Source organism: Equus przewalskii, chromosome 9, assembly GCF_037783145.1.
Source record: "Equus przewalskii isolate Varuska chromosome 9, EquPr2, whole genome shotgun sequence".
NCBI classification, from domain to species: domain Eukaryota; kingdom Metazoa; phylum Chordata; class Mammalia; order Perissodactyla; family Equidae; genus Equus; species Equus przewalskii.
In genome coordinates, this window is record NC_091839.1 from 24,493,674 (window position 1) to 24,507,355 (window position 13,682).

Genomic DNA, 13,682 nt, shown 5'->3' on the forward strand with positions numbered 1-13,682 from the left:
CAAGTAGACCAAGGGAAGAGCAAGGGAAGAGTAGTCGATGTTAGATTTCATGAGTTTATGATATCTCTATTTGAATATCTCACAGACATCTAGTGAGTAGTTAACTAACTAGTCTGAAGTTTAAGAGAGGCACTTAGGATGACTCTTGAAGATAAACTCTTAATATTTCTAATATACTGCCTCATTATATGACTTACTCGAGGCCATACAGCAAAACTGGGACTGAAATTTACAAGTTCAAAATTGGAGCACTCTTACTATATAAATCTCTGCTGCTTAGATGTAATGGTGGCACTTGAGGATCTGACTCCATTGTCTCCTCTACAAGCTGGTCATGGAATAAACTGTGAGATCCTGGGCTCATCTTGGTTCCCCTCAGTAGTTTGGGTAGGGGATGCTCTCATCCCTGGTTTGGGTAATTGCTATGACTTATTGAGACTGTTGTCTCATCTACTCTCTGTTGCAGAATATTCACTGGCTGAAATACCAAAAGCTTCAACACCAAAGACTGACCAAGAACCAAGCATGGAAGAAGTACCAGGTCAGTGTGGGCATGGTGGAAAAATGGACGTGCCTAAAGCTACATGGTGACTAGTTAGTTGGACATCTAGGACTAGAACACTGACTTCTGATAGCCCAGTGTTCTTTATAGTCTAGCATCCTATCATTAGCTGACTGGATATGTTCTGAGGATCTGGAAATCATGGTCTTTCTTATTCTACGTCCAAGAGAGTTCTGTGATCTCAAGGATTTCTTACAACTCATTGGGCTTCCCATCTCACTTTGGGCAACTTCACGACACTACTGGGACAAGCCTCACCTAATTATCTATTGCAGAAGCTTTAGTGGAGAGACCCAGGGAGCATGAAACCAGACTCAATACAATTCCCCAAATATTTGAGTACTGACTACATGCCAGGCACTGCTCTGTTTCCTTGCGATACATCCGTGGAAAGTACCTGTGAATCCCCTGCTTTCGAAAGCTTATATTTCAATGAAGGAGGAGGAAGACAGACGAACAAATAAGATCAAATTGGTGAAGCCAAAACATAGAGGGAGAGGTGCAGGCTGGTATAGACTGCATTCCCCGCATTACCCACTCTACCACCTGTATCTTGCTGATCTCCAGCAGTCAGTACTGACCATAAAGTTTAACACCTAGAAGGAGTCTGGACTAACCTTGTTTGGATGCAGCTTTGTTCAGGTTGTGGATAGGAGATCACCCTTCAAAGCTAAAGTCTGAGGAATTGATGTGAGTCACAGAATCTCAGAGTCCCAGAGGTTATAAATTGTTCCAAGTTTAATGTAAATCTAGGCTTAACAGGGTGAGTCCTATATATTATTATCTCTCTAGTGATAAAATTGTATCTTACAGGTTTCATAGATTACTAAGTGGTGGTTTAGCAGCGGTATGAAATAGAGACACTAACAGACTAATCTTGGCAATAGGACCAAAGCAAAATTGACAGAAGCTGGATCTTATCACCAGCCACATTGGGAAATCCCTCCAAAGTACCACTGTACACAAGAACTGTCACTTGTTGAGACCTCATGGGTCAAGCACTGTCAAGTGCTTTATCTCATAATTCCCAAAAGAATCCCGTGTGGTTGTAACTGTAATTCCAGTTGTCCAGAAAGAAAACTGAGGCCCAGAGGCTAAATGGCATGCCAAAACCCTACATTATTATAGACATTTACAGCTCTAAATTTCTTTTTAAGCGCTGCCTTAGCTGTATACCATAGCTTTGGTATGTTGTGTTTCATTTTCACACATCTCAAAGTATTTCCTAATTTCCTTTATGATTTCTTCTTTGGTCTTTTGATTATTTATGACTGTCTTGTTGAATTTCCACATATTTGAGAATTTCCAAAATTTCCTTCCATTACTGATTTCTGATTTCACTCTATTGTGGTAACAGAACATAAGTTTTATGATTTCAACCCTTTTAAATTTGGAACTTGTCTTATGGGCTAACACATGGCCTGTCTTGCAGAAAGTTCCATGTCAGAAGAACGTGTATTCTGCTGTTATTGGGTGGAGCATTTTCCATATATTTGCCTCCACTGTTTTCCATCTCAATAAATCGCACACTATCCATGTTGTTATTCACACCAAAATACTAGTCATTTTGTCGTCTGATTTACTTATTTCCTCTCTCTACCCTCTACCTAATGAATCAGGAAATCATATGAGACCTATCTCTAAAGTATTACCCATTTCTACCCATTTATTTCCATATCCTGTATATGAAAGTCATTTCATTTGAATCTCTAATGTGTTTCCATTCTGGTTACATGCAATCCATTTTCCACACAATAACAACCAAGATAATCTTTTAGAAATTTACATCTGGTAACTTTACTCCTCTGCTTAAAAATCCTTAAATGGTTTTTCATTTACATTTGTGATAAAGAATACAATTTTTTCTGTAATTTACAAGACTAACACCACCCTTATAACTATTCTTTAAATATGGCGAGGTCACTCCCACATCACCTAAGACACTATGTACTTAGCTGTACTAGGAAACTATTTCCTAACAAGTACACAAAATGGTTATTCTCGATAAGCAGTAGCTACTGTATGTCAGAGGCTATGCTAATCCTCCACCAAGTCACCTCATTTAATCTTCAGAACAACTCCACAACATAGGAACTGTTATCCTTGGTTTATAGATGAACCTACGGAAGCATGTAAGCCCAGTGAGTTGACTAAGACCTCATAAGTAGTAAATGAGAGAATTCACATTTAAATCCTGTGTCTGACTCCAGAGTCTTAATCACAAGGTTTTACTCCTCATTTTAATGACTTGCCCAAAGGTCTCCAAAGAGCGGAAGTGAGACCAGAATCTCATATCTTCTGATTTTGGATTTGGTGCTCATTTTATGTGCTCCCTGCCCCTCCAGCCAATCCAGTGGTTGCCATGTTCCAAACTGGTCAGAAGATGAAATCTGGCATTGCAAAGCTTATCTCATGGATTTTGTGAATCTGTGCCATCTCTGATTTGGATAATTCACATAAGTTTGTGGGAGTTTATTCTTCTTCCTCCTCTTTTTTTGCAGAAATTTCACAAGTTTTGGAACAAGATGGTGCCACCGCAGCAGAGACAAAAGAACAAGGTAAATAAATCTGATTCACTCATTTTTTGTTTTTATGCCATCCTGAATGAAATTGGGTGAAAAAGCAGTCTATGAAGTATAGACAGCAGGGGAGTCCACTCTCCTTTTGTGAATCCTCATTTGTCCCTGGTGTATCAGTCTATTCCCTAAGAGCTCACGGAATCAGCACCGTGGATAGAGTCACATAGGTTCACTGCATTTATCTACAGTTTTTGTGAAGACAAATTCCAAAGACCTGTGATTCCAGTGAACTTTGGCATCAAGCACAAGCTTGTTTGATCGGTGCTAAGTATAGAGTCAAGAGTAGTTGTGTATTTCATTCAAAATTACTTAAATAGTTGTGTTTTTTTTTCCCTCAATTCCTTCTATCAACCTCTATTTAGTGAGTAACTACCATTTGAAGAACTGTAACGGGAATAGTGGTAAAAATACATACATTTCTTGCCTTCATACTATTTACAGTCCAGAGTTATACATTAATTAAACCAAACAAAATATAAAATGAAGACGAGATCCCAGGTGCTATGATTGTGTGAAATGGCAGTTGACCAGCCAAGGAAGTGGCAGCTGTCTTCCCGAGGAAATAGTACTTCAGGCTTTTTATCAAGATATAATTCATATACCAAAAAGGCCACCCTTTTAAAGTGTCCAATTCAGTGGGTTGTAGTATGTTCACAAGGTTGTGCAACTTTCACCACTAATTCCAGAACACTTTTCTCTCCCAAAAAGAAGCCCCGAGCCCATTAGCAGTAACTCCACATTTCTTCTTTCCCCAAACCCTATGCAACCACTATATATTTCCATGAATTTGTCTAGTCTGAACTTTAACATTAACAGTATCATACAATATATGGCCTTTTTTGACTTCATTTAGCATAATGTTTTCTATGTTCATCCATGTTGTAGCACATATCAATACCCCATTAATTTTTACTGCTGAATAATATCCCATTGTATGAATAAACCACATTTTCTTTATCCATTCATCAGACAAGTGGCATTTGGGTTCTTTCCACTTTTTGGCCATTGCGACTAACGCTGCTGTTAACACTTATTTAGAAGGAAGTGGTAATGGAAAGAAGTGATTTGACTTGTGAGATATGTAATAGAATTGGTGTTTAGGGTTTCAGGGGAAAAAAAGTTTCAGGAATGACTCCCACCTTTCTGTTTAGAGAATGTGATGGGTGGTGAGGCTGGGAGTCGATGATTTAAATTTCAAACTCTGTTGGAGCTGGCCCAGTGGTGTAGTGGTTAAGTTTACATGCTCCACTTTGGCAGCCCAGGGTCACAGGTTCAGATCCCAGGTACAGACCTAGAACTGCTCATCAAGCCATGCTGTGGTGGCATCCCACATAAAATAGAGGAAGATTAGCACAGATGTTAGCTCAGGGCCAATCTTCCTCACAAAAAAATAAATAAATAAATTTCAAGCTCTGAAATTTGAGCTCTAAGTAGTAACAAATACCAATATTGATCACATCTGTAGAATACTTACTATGGGTCAGGCACTGTCCTCCACATGTTGTGATTATGCCATAGCATCCTATGCCAATCTCATAAAGGAGGTATTAATATCCCCATCTTCTAGATGAACAAACTACCAGAGAGGGTTTATATGAGGCTAAAACTAGATTTATGTATAAAACAATGAGCCAAATATCTGTTCGAAAGTAAGTTCTCATATAGAAGCTTTTTCTCTGGTCATCACTTATAGGAAACTTACGAGGAGTTTTTGGTTGGAGGTCAAACACAAAATGAGTTTTTGATGCATTGAATTTGAGGTCCCTGTGACACTTTAAGGTGATGAGTTAGACACACGAGCCTGGAATTTTACAGAAGAAGTCAGCACTAGAAAGGGAGACTGGAACTCTTAAGCTCAGACACAATAATTAAATAAATCCATGGAAGAAGAAGAGGTGGCCAAGGAAGAAGCAGAAAGACCAGGATTCAACTGAAGACTGACTTCCTGGGGTTTCCCGACCCTGTAATAACCTACAACCCAGGAGCACGGTCTGTCCCTTGAGGATAATGCATCAGTCTGAGCTCAGCAAATAGAGGTTGTTCAGATCTCAGCTTCTGCTTCCTGTGGTTTTAATACATGTCTCTTAATGTCTTTGCCTGATACAGAATAATGAAGTTTAAGATTAGAATTTTTGTGCAAAGATTTTACATAGAATTAATAATCATCTCATATACTTATGCGGAGAGAGTTTTGTCCTGTTTAAAGATAATGGTAGTACCAGCAAATGTAAAGACTGTAAGGACCCAGGAGTAGAGGGGGGTCTTTTCACATCCTTGAGTGCCTATAGGATGTCAGAGACTGTTGATGAGGCTGCAGGTATGGACGTAAAATGACAAGGCACTTTCTCATGGAACTTACATTGTGAGATAGGAGCTAGACAATCAAATGCATAAAAAAATTGCAGTTACGACAAATATTGGGATAAAAATAAAACAGGATCATGTAAAAGAATTATGGTTTGTAATGATAACAGTGGCCACTGATCATTTCTGCCGGGCCCTGTGCCAATAACTGTTGAATGCACCTTCTTTCTTAAATATCTATTACAACCCTTTAAGAGGATGTTAATTTCATCTCATAAGTGGGGAAACTGAGGCCCAGAGAATGGGGCAACTTGTTCCAAATCACGGAGACATTATAAAGTAGAGCTTGGAATTCCAAGCAGAGTCTGTCTAACTTCAAGGGCTGTGCCTGCCTTTTTCTGTGGAACAGCATTCTCCATCACATGCAGGTGTTTCTCCATAGAACCCAGAACTACTTGGATGGAACTGGAGGTGCACGTCTATCCTACAGGTGTAGAACATGGGGGCCATGGCACGCACATCCTTGCTCCCCCAAGCTTGTCTTTCAGAGACCACGTATGAGCATTTGGTGTAGATTATTCGTTTAACAAATATTTGATTGTCCACAGAGTGCCAGGAGCCGGGAGCTAAATACTGAGGACACACAGTGAAAAAGAAAGTCATTGCATAGTGTCTAACAGGGGGAGGCAGACAATAAGCAAACGAAAATGCAATGTGTCAAATCTTAAGTGCTGAAAAGAGATATCAGGTTTAAGGACAAATAGAGCTATTTAGTGGAAAGTTCCTAAGCTTTGAGGAAGTGATTTGGAATGAGGGATGGAGCTCATTATCAGTATATTACTAGGAAGAAACAACAGACTCATGTACATAGACTTTCTGACTTAAGATCCACTGAGTCTAGGTCCAGGGTTTTTGTTTTGGTGGTGTGTTGTTTTTTTAATTAAAATCCAGGCTTTCTTCAAACTTTGTCTCCTGTTTTTCTTCTCCCCTCTCCTGACTGACTTAGGCGATGAAGATGACAAATGGTACTACAAGAGTTACGTGATGACAAAATTTGCCATGAAGTTGGATGCATGCTATGGTTTCAAAAACTTTACCTCTGAGCACCCAGAAATGCAAACATTGCTTGGTGCTTTTAAACCAGACCAAAATGGTTTCCAGCCTCACACTGTGGTTCTGCACGGAGAACCAGGAATCGGGAAGTCCACTCTGGCCAGAAGGATCCTGCTGTCCTGGGCACAAGGTGAAGTCTACCAGGACTTGTTCTCCTATGCCTTCTTCCTCTGTGCTAGAGAAATACAACAGATAAGAGAGAGCACTCTCGCAGAGTTAATTTCCAGGGAGTGGCCAGACTCACCAGTTCCAGTGATGGAGATCATGTCCCAACCAGAAAGGCTCTTGTTTGTTGTTGATGGTTTTGATGACCTGGACTTCGTCTTTAAAGATGGTGACATAAATCTCTGTGAAGACTGGGCAGAAAAACAACCCATGTCCATCCTGATGTATAGTCTGCTGAAGAAAGTCCTGCTCCCCGAGTCCTCCCTGATAATCACCGTCAGAGACGCGGGCATAGAAAAGCTCAAATCCATTGTCATGTCTCCACGTTACCTGTTACTTGAGGGGATCTCAGTTGAAAAAAGGATTCAGTTGCTCCTCCAGCACATTAAGAATGATCATCAAAAGATGCAAGTCTTGCAATCAGTGGTGGACAACCATCTGCTGTTTGACAAGTGCCAGGTCTCCGTTGTGTGCTCGCTCATCTGTGAGGCTCTTAAGCTGCAAGAAATGTCAGGAAAGAGCCCTCCTCCTACTTGTCAAACTCTCACGGGCTTGTATGCCACCTTTGTGTTCCATCAGCTCACTCCACAAGATGCATTCCCGCGCGCTCTCAGTCAGGAAGAAAGAGTTGTCTTGAAGGGCGTGTGCCGGCTGGCTGTGGAGGGAATGTGGAATATGAAGTCTGTGTTCTACGGCGATGACCTGGGCGTTCATGGGCTAAGGAAGTCTGAGCTCTCTGCTCTGTTTCACATGAACATCCTTCTCCAAGACAGCCACTGTGAAAGGTGTTACTCCTTCCTTCACCTCAGCCTCCAAGAGTTTTGTGCTGCCTTGTACTACGTTCTAGTAGGATTAGAAAGAGAGGGAGATCTCTACCCTCTGTTCATTGAGAATATAGGGAGTTTGACGGAGCTCAAACAGTTTGGCATCAGTGTCCACTTGCTCCAGATGAAACGATTCTTATTTGGCCTCATGAGCAAAGAGGTGATAAAGACTCTGGAAGCCCTGCTTGGATGTCCTGTTCCCGTGGTGGTAAAGCAGAAGCTCCTGCACTGGATCTCTCTGTTAGGTCAACAGGCCAACAGCACTGCCCCTCTAGACTTCCTGGATGCCTTCTACTGTCTTTTTGAGACTCAAGATGAGGAGTTTATTCGCTTAGCATTGAACAGCTTCCAAGAAGTGCGGCTTCCAATGAACCGGCGAATGGACTTAATAGTGTCTTCTTTCTGTCTCCCGCATTGCCGGTATTTGCGGAAAATTCGGATGGATGTCAGAGAGATCCTCTCAAGGGATGAGCTCACCGAGGCATGGCCCATGATTCCCAAAGGGTGAGTACTGCACGTCTGCAACTTTATTCTTTCTGCTTTCCATCTTTATGCAGGTATAATTGACAAATAAAACTTGTGTATATTTGAGATGTATGACTTGGTGTTTTGATACACATAAAATAATCGCCACAATCAACCTAATTAGCATATCCATCACCTCACATAGTGACTAGTTTCTTTTTTGTGTGTATGGTGTGAACACTTAAGACCTATCCTCCCAGCAAATTTCAAGTATACAATACAGTGTGGTTAAATACAGTCACATGGCTGTACATTAGCTCTCCATCTTGTATAACTGAAACTTTGTACCCTTTGGCCAAGATCTCCTCGTTTCCCCTCCCCCAGCCACTAACAACCACTATTGTACACTCTGCTTCTATGAGTCTGACTATTTTAGATTCTATACATGAGATCATGCATGTCTTTCTGTTACTGGCTTATTTCACTATGCGTAATGTCCTCTGGGTTCATCCATATTATTGTAAATGGCAGGAGTTCCTTCTTTTTTGAGACTGAATAATATTCCATTGTGTGTGTGTATATATATATATATACACACACACACACACACGCCACATTTTATTTATCCATTCATCCATTGATGGACACTTAGGCTGTTTCCATATCTTGGCTATTGTGACTAATGCTGCAATGAACACCGAGGTGCAGATCTGGCTACAGAGGCTACATATCCTTATTGCTGGAATTTGATATGATTTTCAAAAACATCAGGGTCCCAGATAATTCTTTAAGGATGAATCACCCAGATGTTGTCCAGCTAGCTAAAATGGTAGGACTTGAATCTGGCTAATGTCGATAGCTGAATAAGCTATTTCAAAATACTGGGCCCCACCCAAGACTTTTAAAGGAAAGGCTCTGGGTTTGGAACCTGTGGAGATGTAGTTTGTTTGTTCTTATCAATGTGATCATTCAGGTCTGTGCACTACTTGTCTAGAGAAGAGTCCAGTGCAGTGCCATCCAGTAGAATTTTCTGCAGTGATGAAAATGTTCCATAGCACCTTGTCCAATATGGCATCCACTGGCCACATGTGCCTATTGCGCTGCTGAAATGTGGCAAGGGAGACTGAGGAATTGAATCTTTAATTTTATTCCATTTAACTCATTTGCATTTAAATAGCCACCTGCGACTAGTGCTTACTGGATGGAATGGGCACATCTAGAAAATGTGCCTTACCTGTCTGTCTGCACATCTATCCTCCTGTTACCCAGAATGATACACCTGCCAAGAATGTGAACATCGCCAACCATCTGCCAATATTTAAATCCCAGGTCTGCTGCTTCCTGGGGGTGTGATCTTGGGCAGGTTACTTAACCACTCTGTGCCTCAGTTTCCTCATCTGTAAAATGGAGGTAATGGTATCTACCTACCTACCCACCCTCCTACTACTTGTTAGGAGGCAGTTCATTTATACAGCTGAAGCACTTAGGAACTGCCTTGTTCTTAATTAACATATAGATATTGGTTAAGAATACTGTCGCAGCAAAACAGTTAAATCCTGAAGCTTTGCTTAAGGAAGAGTACGTGTCAACAAGGAAATAAAGCACACTGCCGTTACCTTGTTCCGTCCTTTCCACGGCCAGGGGAGTCCATGACCTGAGAAATTTTCCTGTAGACTGGCTGAAAATGTGTGCAATATGCCAGGATAAGCACTGAGCTAGGTATATTCATATATAATCATAAAAATCGCAGCTATCGCACAATGCAATCTTCGCGAACGTTGCTATGCCCTTCCTTCTAATCTTCAAGGCAACCCTGTGCGATAGGTCAGCTCTCTGTGCACAGACGTAGAAATGGACACTCAAAGGTGAAATGACAACCAAGAACAGCAGACCAATTGCTTTTAGGACCCAGAATTTGTGTAGTTGGTAACCATGGATTCTGATGGCCACTACTTCCATGTATTGCATACCTAACATGTGCCAGGCATGATGCTAAGTGTTTTATAAGCATCCTTTCACTTGACAAAGGTTGGTTGGGTGCCCATGTGGTAGTATTTTAGGCATTCACGGCTCTAGAAGTAACCGGAAGTCCCTGTTCTCACAGAATGTTGTATCTCACAGGCAGAGATAGCCAGCGAGAAGATTACATGAGGTGGTGGTACCTGCCTTAAAGGAAAACTAGAATAAAAGAATGGTCAGTGACCAAGATGTTGCTCTGGATGGGAAAAGTAGCAAAGCCCTCTTAGAGAACGGAATGTTTAAACAAAGACCTTTCAGGTACTTGGGGAAAGAACATTCTAGAAAGACAGGGTGGCAGGTGAAAATGCCCTGAGGCAGGAACATAGCTCACTCTATCCTCTCACCACCTTACATAGCACTGTTTCTCTGCCTCAGTACTATTGACAATGGGCTGGATGATTTTTTGTTGTTGGAGCTGTCCTGTACATATTAGGATATTTAGCTGTTTTCCAATCGATGCCAGCAGCATATTCCCTCCCAAGTCATGGCAATCAAAAATGTGTCCATATTTTATCCGATGTCCCCAGGGGTGAGAATTGTCCTCTGGTTGAGAAATAGGAGTCTAAAATAAGGACAATTAGTCATTCCAGTGGTACAGATGGAAAAATAGAGGCTAAGGAGTCCACAGACTTGCCTAGCCAAGAAGGAGCTAGAATTTTTCTTTTAACTGTGGTGAGAACACAACATAGGATCTATCCTCTTAACCAATTTTTAAGTGCACGATACTGTATTGTTAAATACAGACACTGTGCTGTACAGCAGGTCTCTAGACTTTATTCATCTTACATCAGTGAAAGTTTATACACACTGAACAATAACTGCCCATTCCCCGCTCCTCCTAGCCACTGGCAACCACCATTCTATTCTCTGCATCTCTGAGTTGGACTATTTTAGACACTTCATAGAAATGGAATCGCGCAGTGTTTGTTCTTCTGTGACTGGCTTACTTCACTTAGTATAATGTCCTCCAGGTTCAGACACATTGTTGCATATGGCAGAATTTCTTTCTTTTTAAGGCTAAATAATATTCCATGAGCCAACCCTGGTGGTCTAGTGGTTAAGATCCAGCACACTCACCACTGCGGCATGGACTTGTTTCCCAGTCAGGCAACCACACCACCCACCTGTCGGTTGTCCTACTGCGATGGCTGCATGTTGCTGTGATGCTGAAAGCTATGCCACCAGTATTTCAAATACTAGCAGGGTCACCCATGGTGGACAGGTTTCAGACAAACTTCCAGATTAGACAGACAAGGAAGAAGGACTTGGCTACCCACTTCCAAGAACACTGGAGATGAAAACCCTGTGAATAGCAGCAGACCATTGTCTGATATAGCGCCAGGAGCTGAGGGGATGGTGCAAAAAGACCAGGCAGCATTCTGCTGTGCTGTACACAGTGTCTCGAGAATCGACTTGACAGCACTAACAACAATGGTCCAAGGTGTGTGTGTGTGTGTGTATATATATATCACATTTTCTTCATCCATTCCCCATAAATGGACATTTAGGTTGTTTCCATGTCTTGGTTATTGTGAATATTAGAGTTCAGATCTCTCTTCATGATGCTGATTTCAGTTCTTTTGTATAAATGAGATTACTGGATCATCTGGTAGTTGTATTTTTAATTTTTTGAGGAATCTCCATGCTTTTCTCCATAGTGACCACACCATTTTACACAAGGGGAGCTAGAACTTAAGCACAAATCTGATTTGAGAGCTGGTGGCTCCAAATCATCCTATTTATGCCCCCAGGGTATTGAAATATTCAGGAGACAGGGTCGATATGAGCGCACTCATGCAAAGCATAAGGTGACATCACTAAATTGTCCTCAGAGCCTCTGTAGCCATCCCTGTCTTGCCCTAATAGACTGTTTCTCTCCTCTGATGATGTGGCCATTGCTTGTATTAAAATCCATCCTGTGTAAGCAAATGTTTATTTCCTTCTCCAACATAGGATGCAGACCAAGACCTTCATTGATAAGTCGTGGGAAAATCTCTGCTTCGTCCTCAGCACCCATCCAAACCTACAAGAGCTCGACCTGAGTGGCAGCGTCCTGGATGAGTGGGCCATAAAGACCCTCTGTGTCAAGCTGAGGCAGCCAACCTGTAAAATACAGAATCTGATGTAAGGCTGCCCAGCCCCTGGTACATGCCCCTTTGCATGTCTATGTTGGGGCTCTCCTCTCCTGCCTACTGACAGAAAACTGGTCTATAAAATGTATTCAGAGGGGATAAGTGCTGAGGAAGGTATAGGAACCAAGTTTCCAAAACATGAGGAGTAACTAAAGATCTTGTGAAGGGATTACTGAGGCAGGCTCATCTACTGTGGGTCTTGAGGGATGAATAGGAGTTGGTTAGTAGGGGAAAAGATGAGGAAAGCTCATTTCAGGCAAATGGTAGGCCATGAGACAATGGCAAGACCAAGGTGCATGATCTATGGGACCCATTCAAATCAGGCTAATTAATAAAGTAACAAATATTTGAACACCCAGTAAGCTCCTGAGTCTGTTGTAGATCCCAGGGTATTATACCAGGCACCTGAAGTAAGAGATTAAGTACTAGTTCTACTTCAAAAGTTCTGTTCTTTATTCTTCCCTCCAAGATGAAGCTAAGCACATGTGACACCCAAGACTAGAGCAAGTCAAGATCTTGGTTGCAAACATCTTTTCCTTCCTGTCACTTCTGTTGCTTCTCTAAGTAGTTTCCTTACACTGGGCTGTGCCAAGGAGCTTGGTGATGCCAGAATAATGAAGAATGCCCTGTTCACCTTAAGTCCTACACCAAACTTCTCTGTCAGCTCTTATCTTAATGTTTTCACCTTGGGAATCCCTCTCCACTAGCTGTCCCTATTTGAGGCTCTCATCATAACCTGTAATTTCCTTTAATCCACATCACCACTGTATTTGTAAGACAACAGTCATACACGGTAATGGTAAAGAGATCAGGAATTACAAAGGGTTTTAAGTAAATCTTTTTCTGCCTCTTCAACTTTGTATTTCCCTAATTGGCTATCTTCACATATTATAGATTTTTCGTACATTTACATGTATATATTGGTATGTGAATTTTTTAATCCAAATGGTCTCACATTATACATATTGTTCTAACACTTGACTTTTTCCTTCAACCTGAACTTGACTACGTATCTGTTTGTAGTTCTAGCCTATTCTTTTTTTTTTTTTTTAAAGATTTTATTATTTCCTTTTTCTCCCCAAAGCCCCCTGGTACATATTTGTATATTCTTCGTTGTGGGTTCTTCTAGTTGTGGTATGTGGGACGCTGCCTCAGCGTGGTCTGATGAGCAGTGCCATGTCCGCGCCCAGGATTCGAACTAACGAAACACTGGGCCGCCTGCAGCGGAGCGCGCGAACTTAACCACTCGGCCACGGGGCCAGCCCCTAGTTCTAGCCTATTCTTAAAGGACTATACTGTATTTCATTCTTAAGCATAACTCTTTTGTTTGACTGTTAAACGTCTCCCCCACTAGATTCAGTTCCATGAGAGCATGAACTATTAAGATTGCTTAATACTCTATTTCCAACACCTGGTGCATCACAGATGCTTAAGTATTTGTCACTTTAAAATAAAATAAAATAATGAGAGGGGTGAGAGTTGGAATGGGAGAAGAGTGAGAAGGAGAAATTAGGACACA

The 13,682-nt window shown here is 41.5% G+C and overlaps 1 protein-coding gene across 1 annotated transcript in view; it reads left to right on the top strand.

Moving 5' to 3' along the window:
* Positions 1 to 13,682, top strand: part of NLRP5 (NLR family pyrin domain containing 5) — a 31,547-nt gene that overhangs the window by 2,462 nt on the left and 15,403 nt on the right. The window contains 4 exon segments of the mRNA XM_070632438.1: positions 467 to 541; positions 3,064 to 3,120; positions 6,452 to 8,051; positions 11,985 to 12,155. Coding sequence (XP_070488539.1) covers positions 467 to 541; positions 3,064 to 3,120; positions 6,452 to 8,051; positions 11,985 to 12,155 — 1,903 coding nt within the window.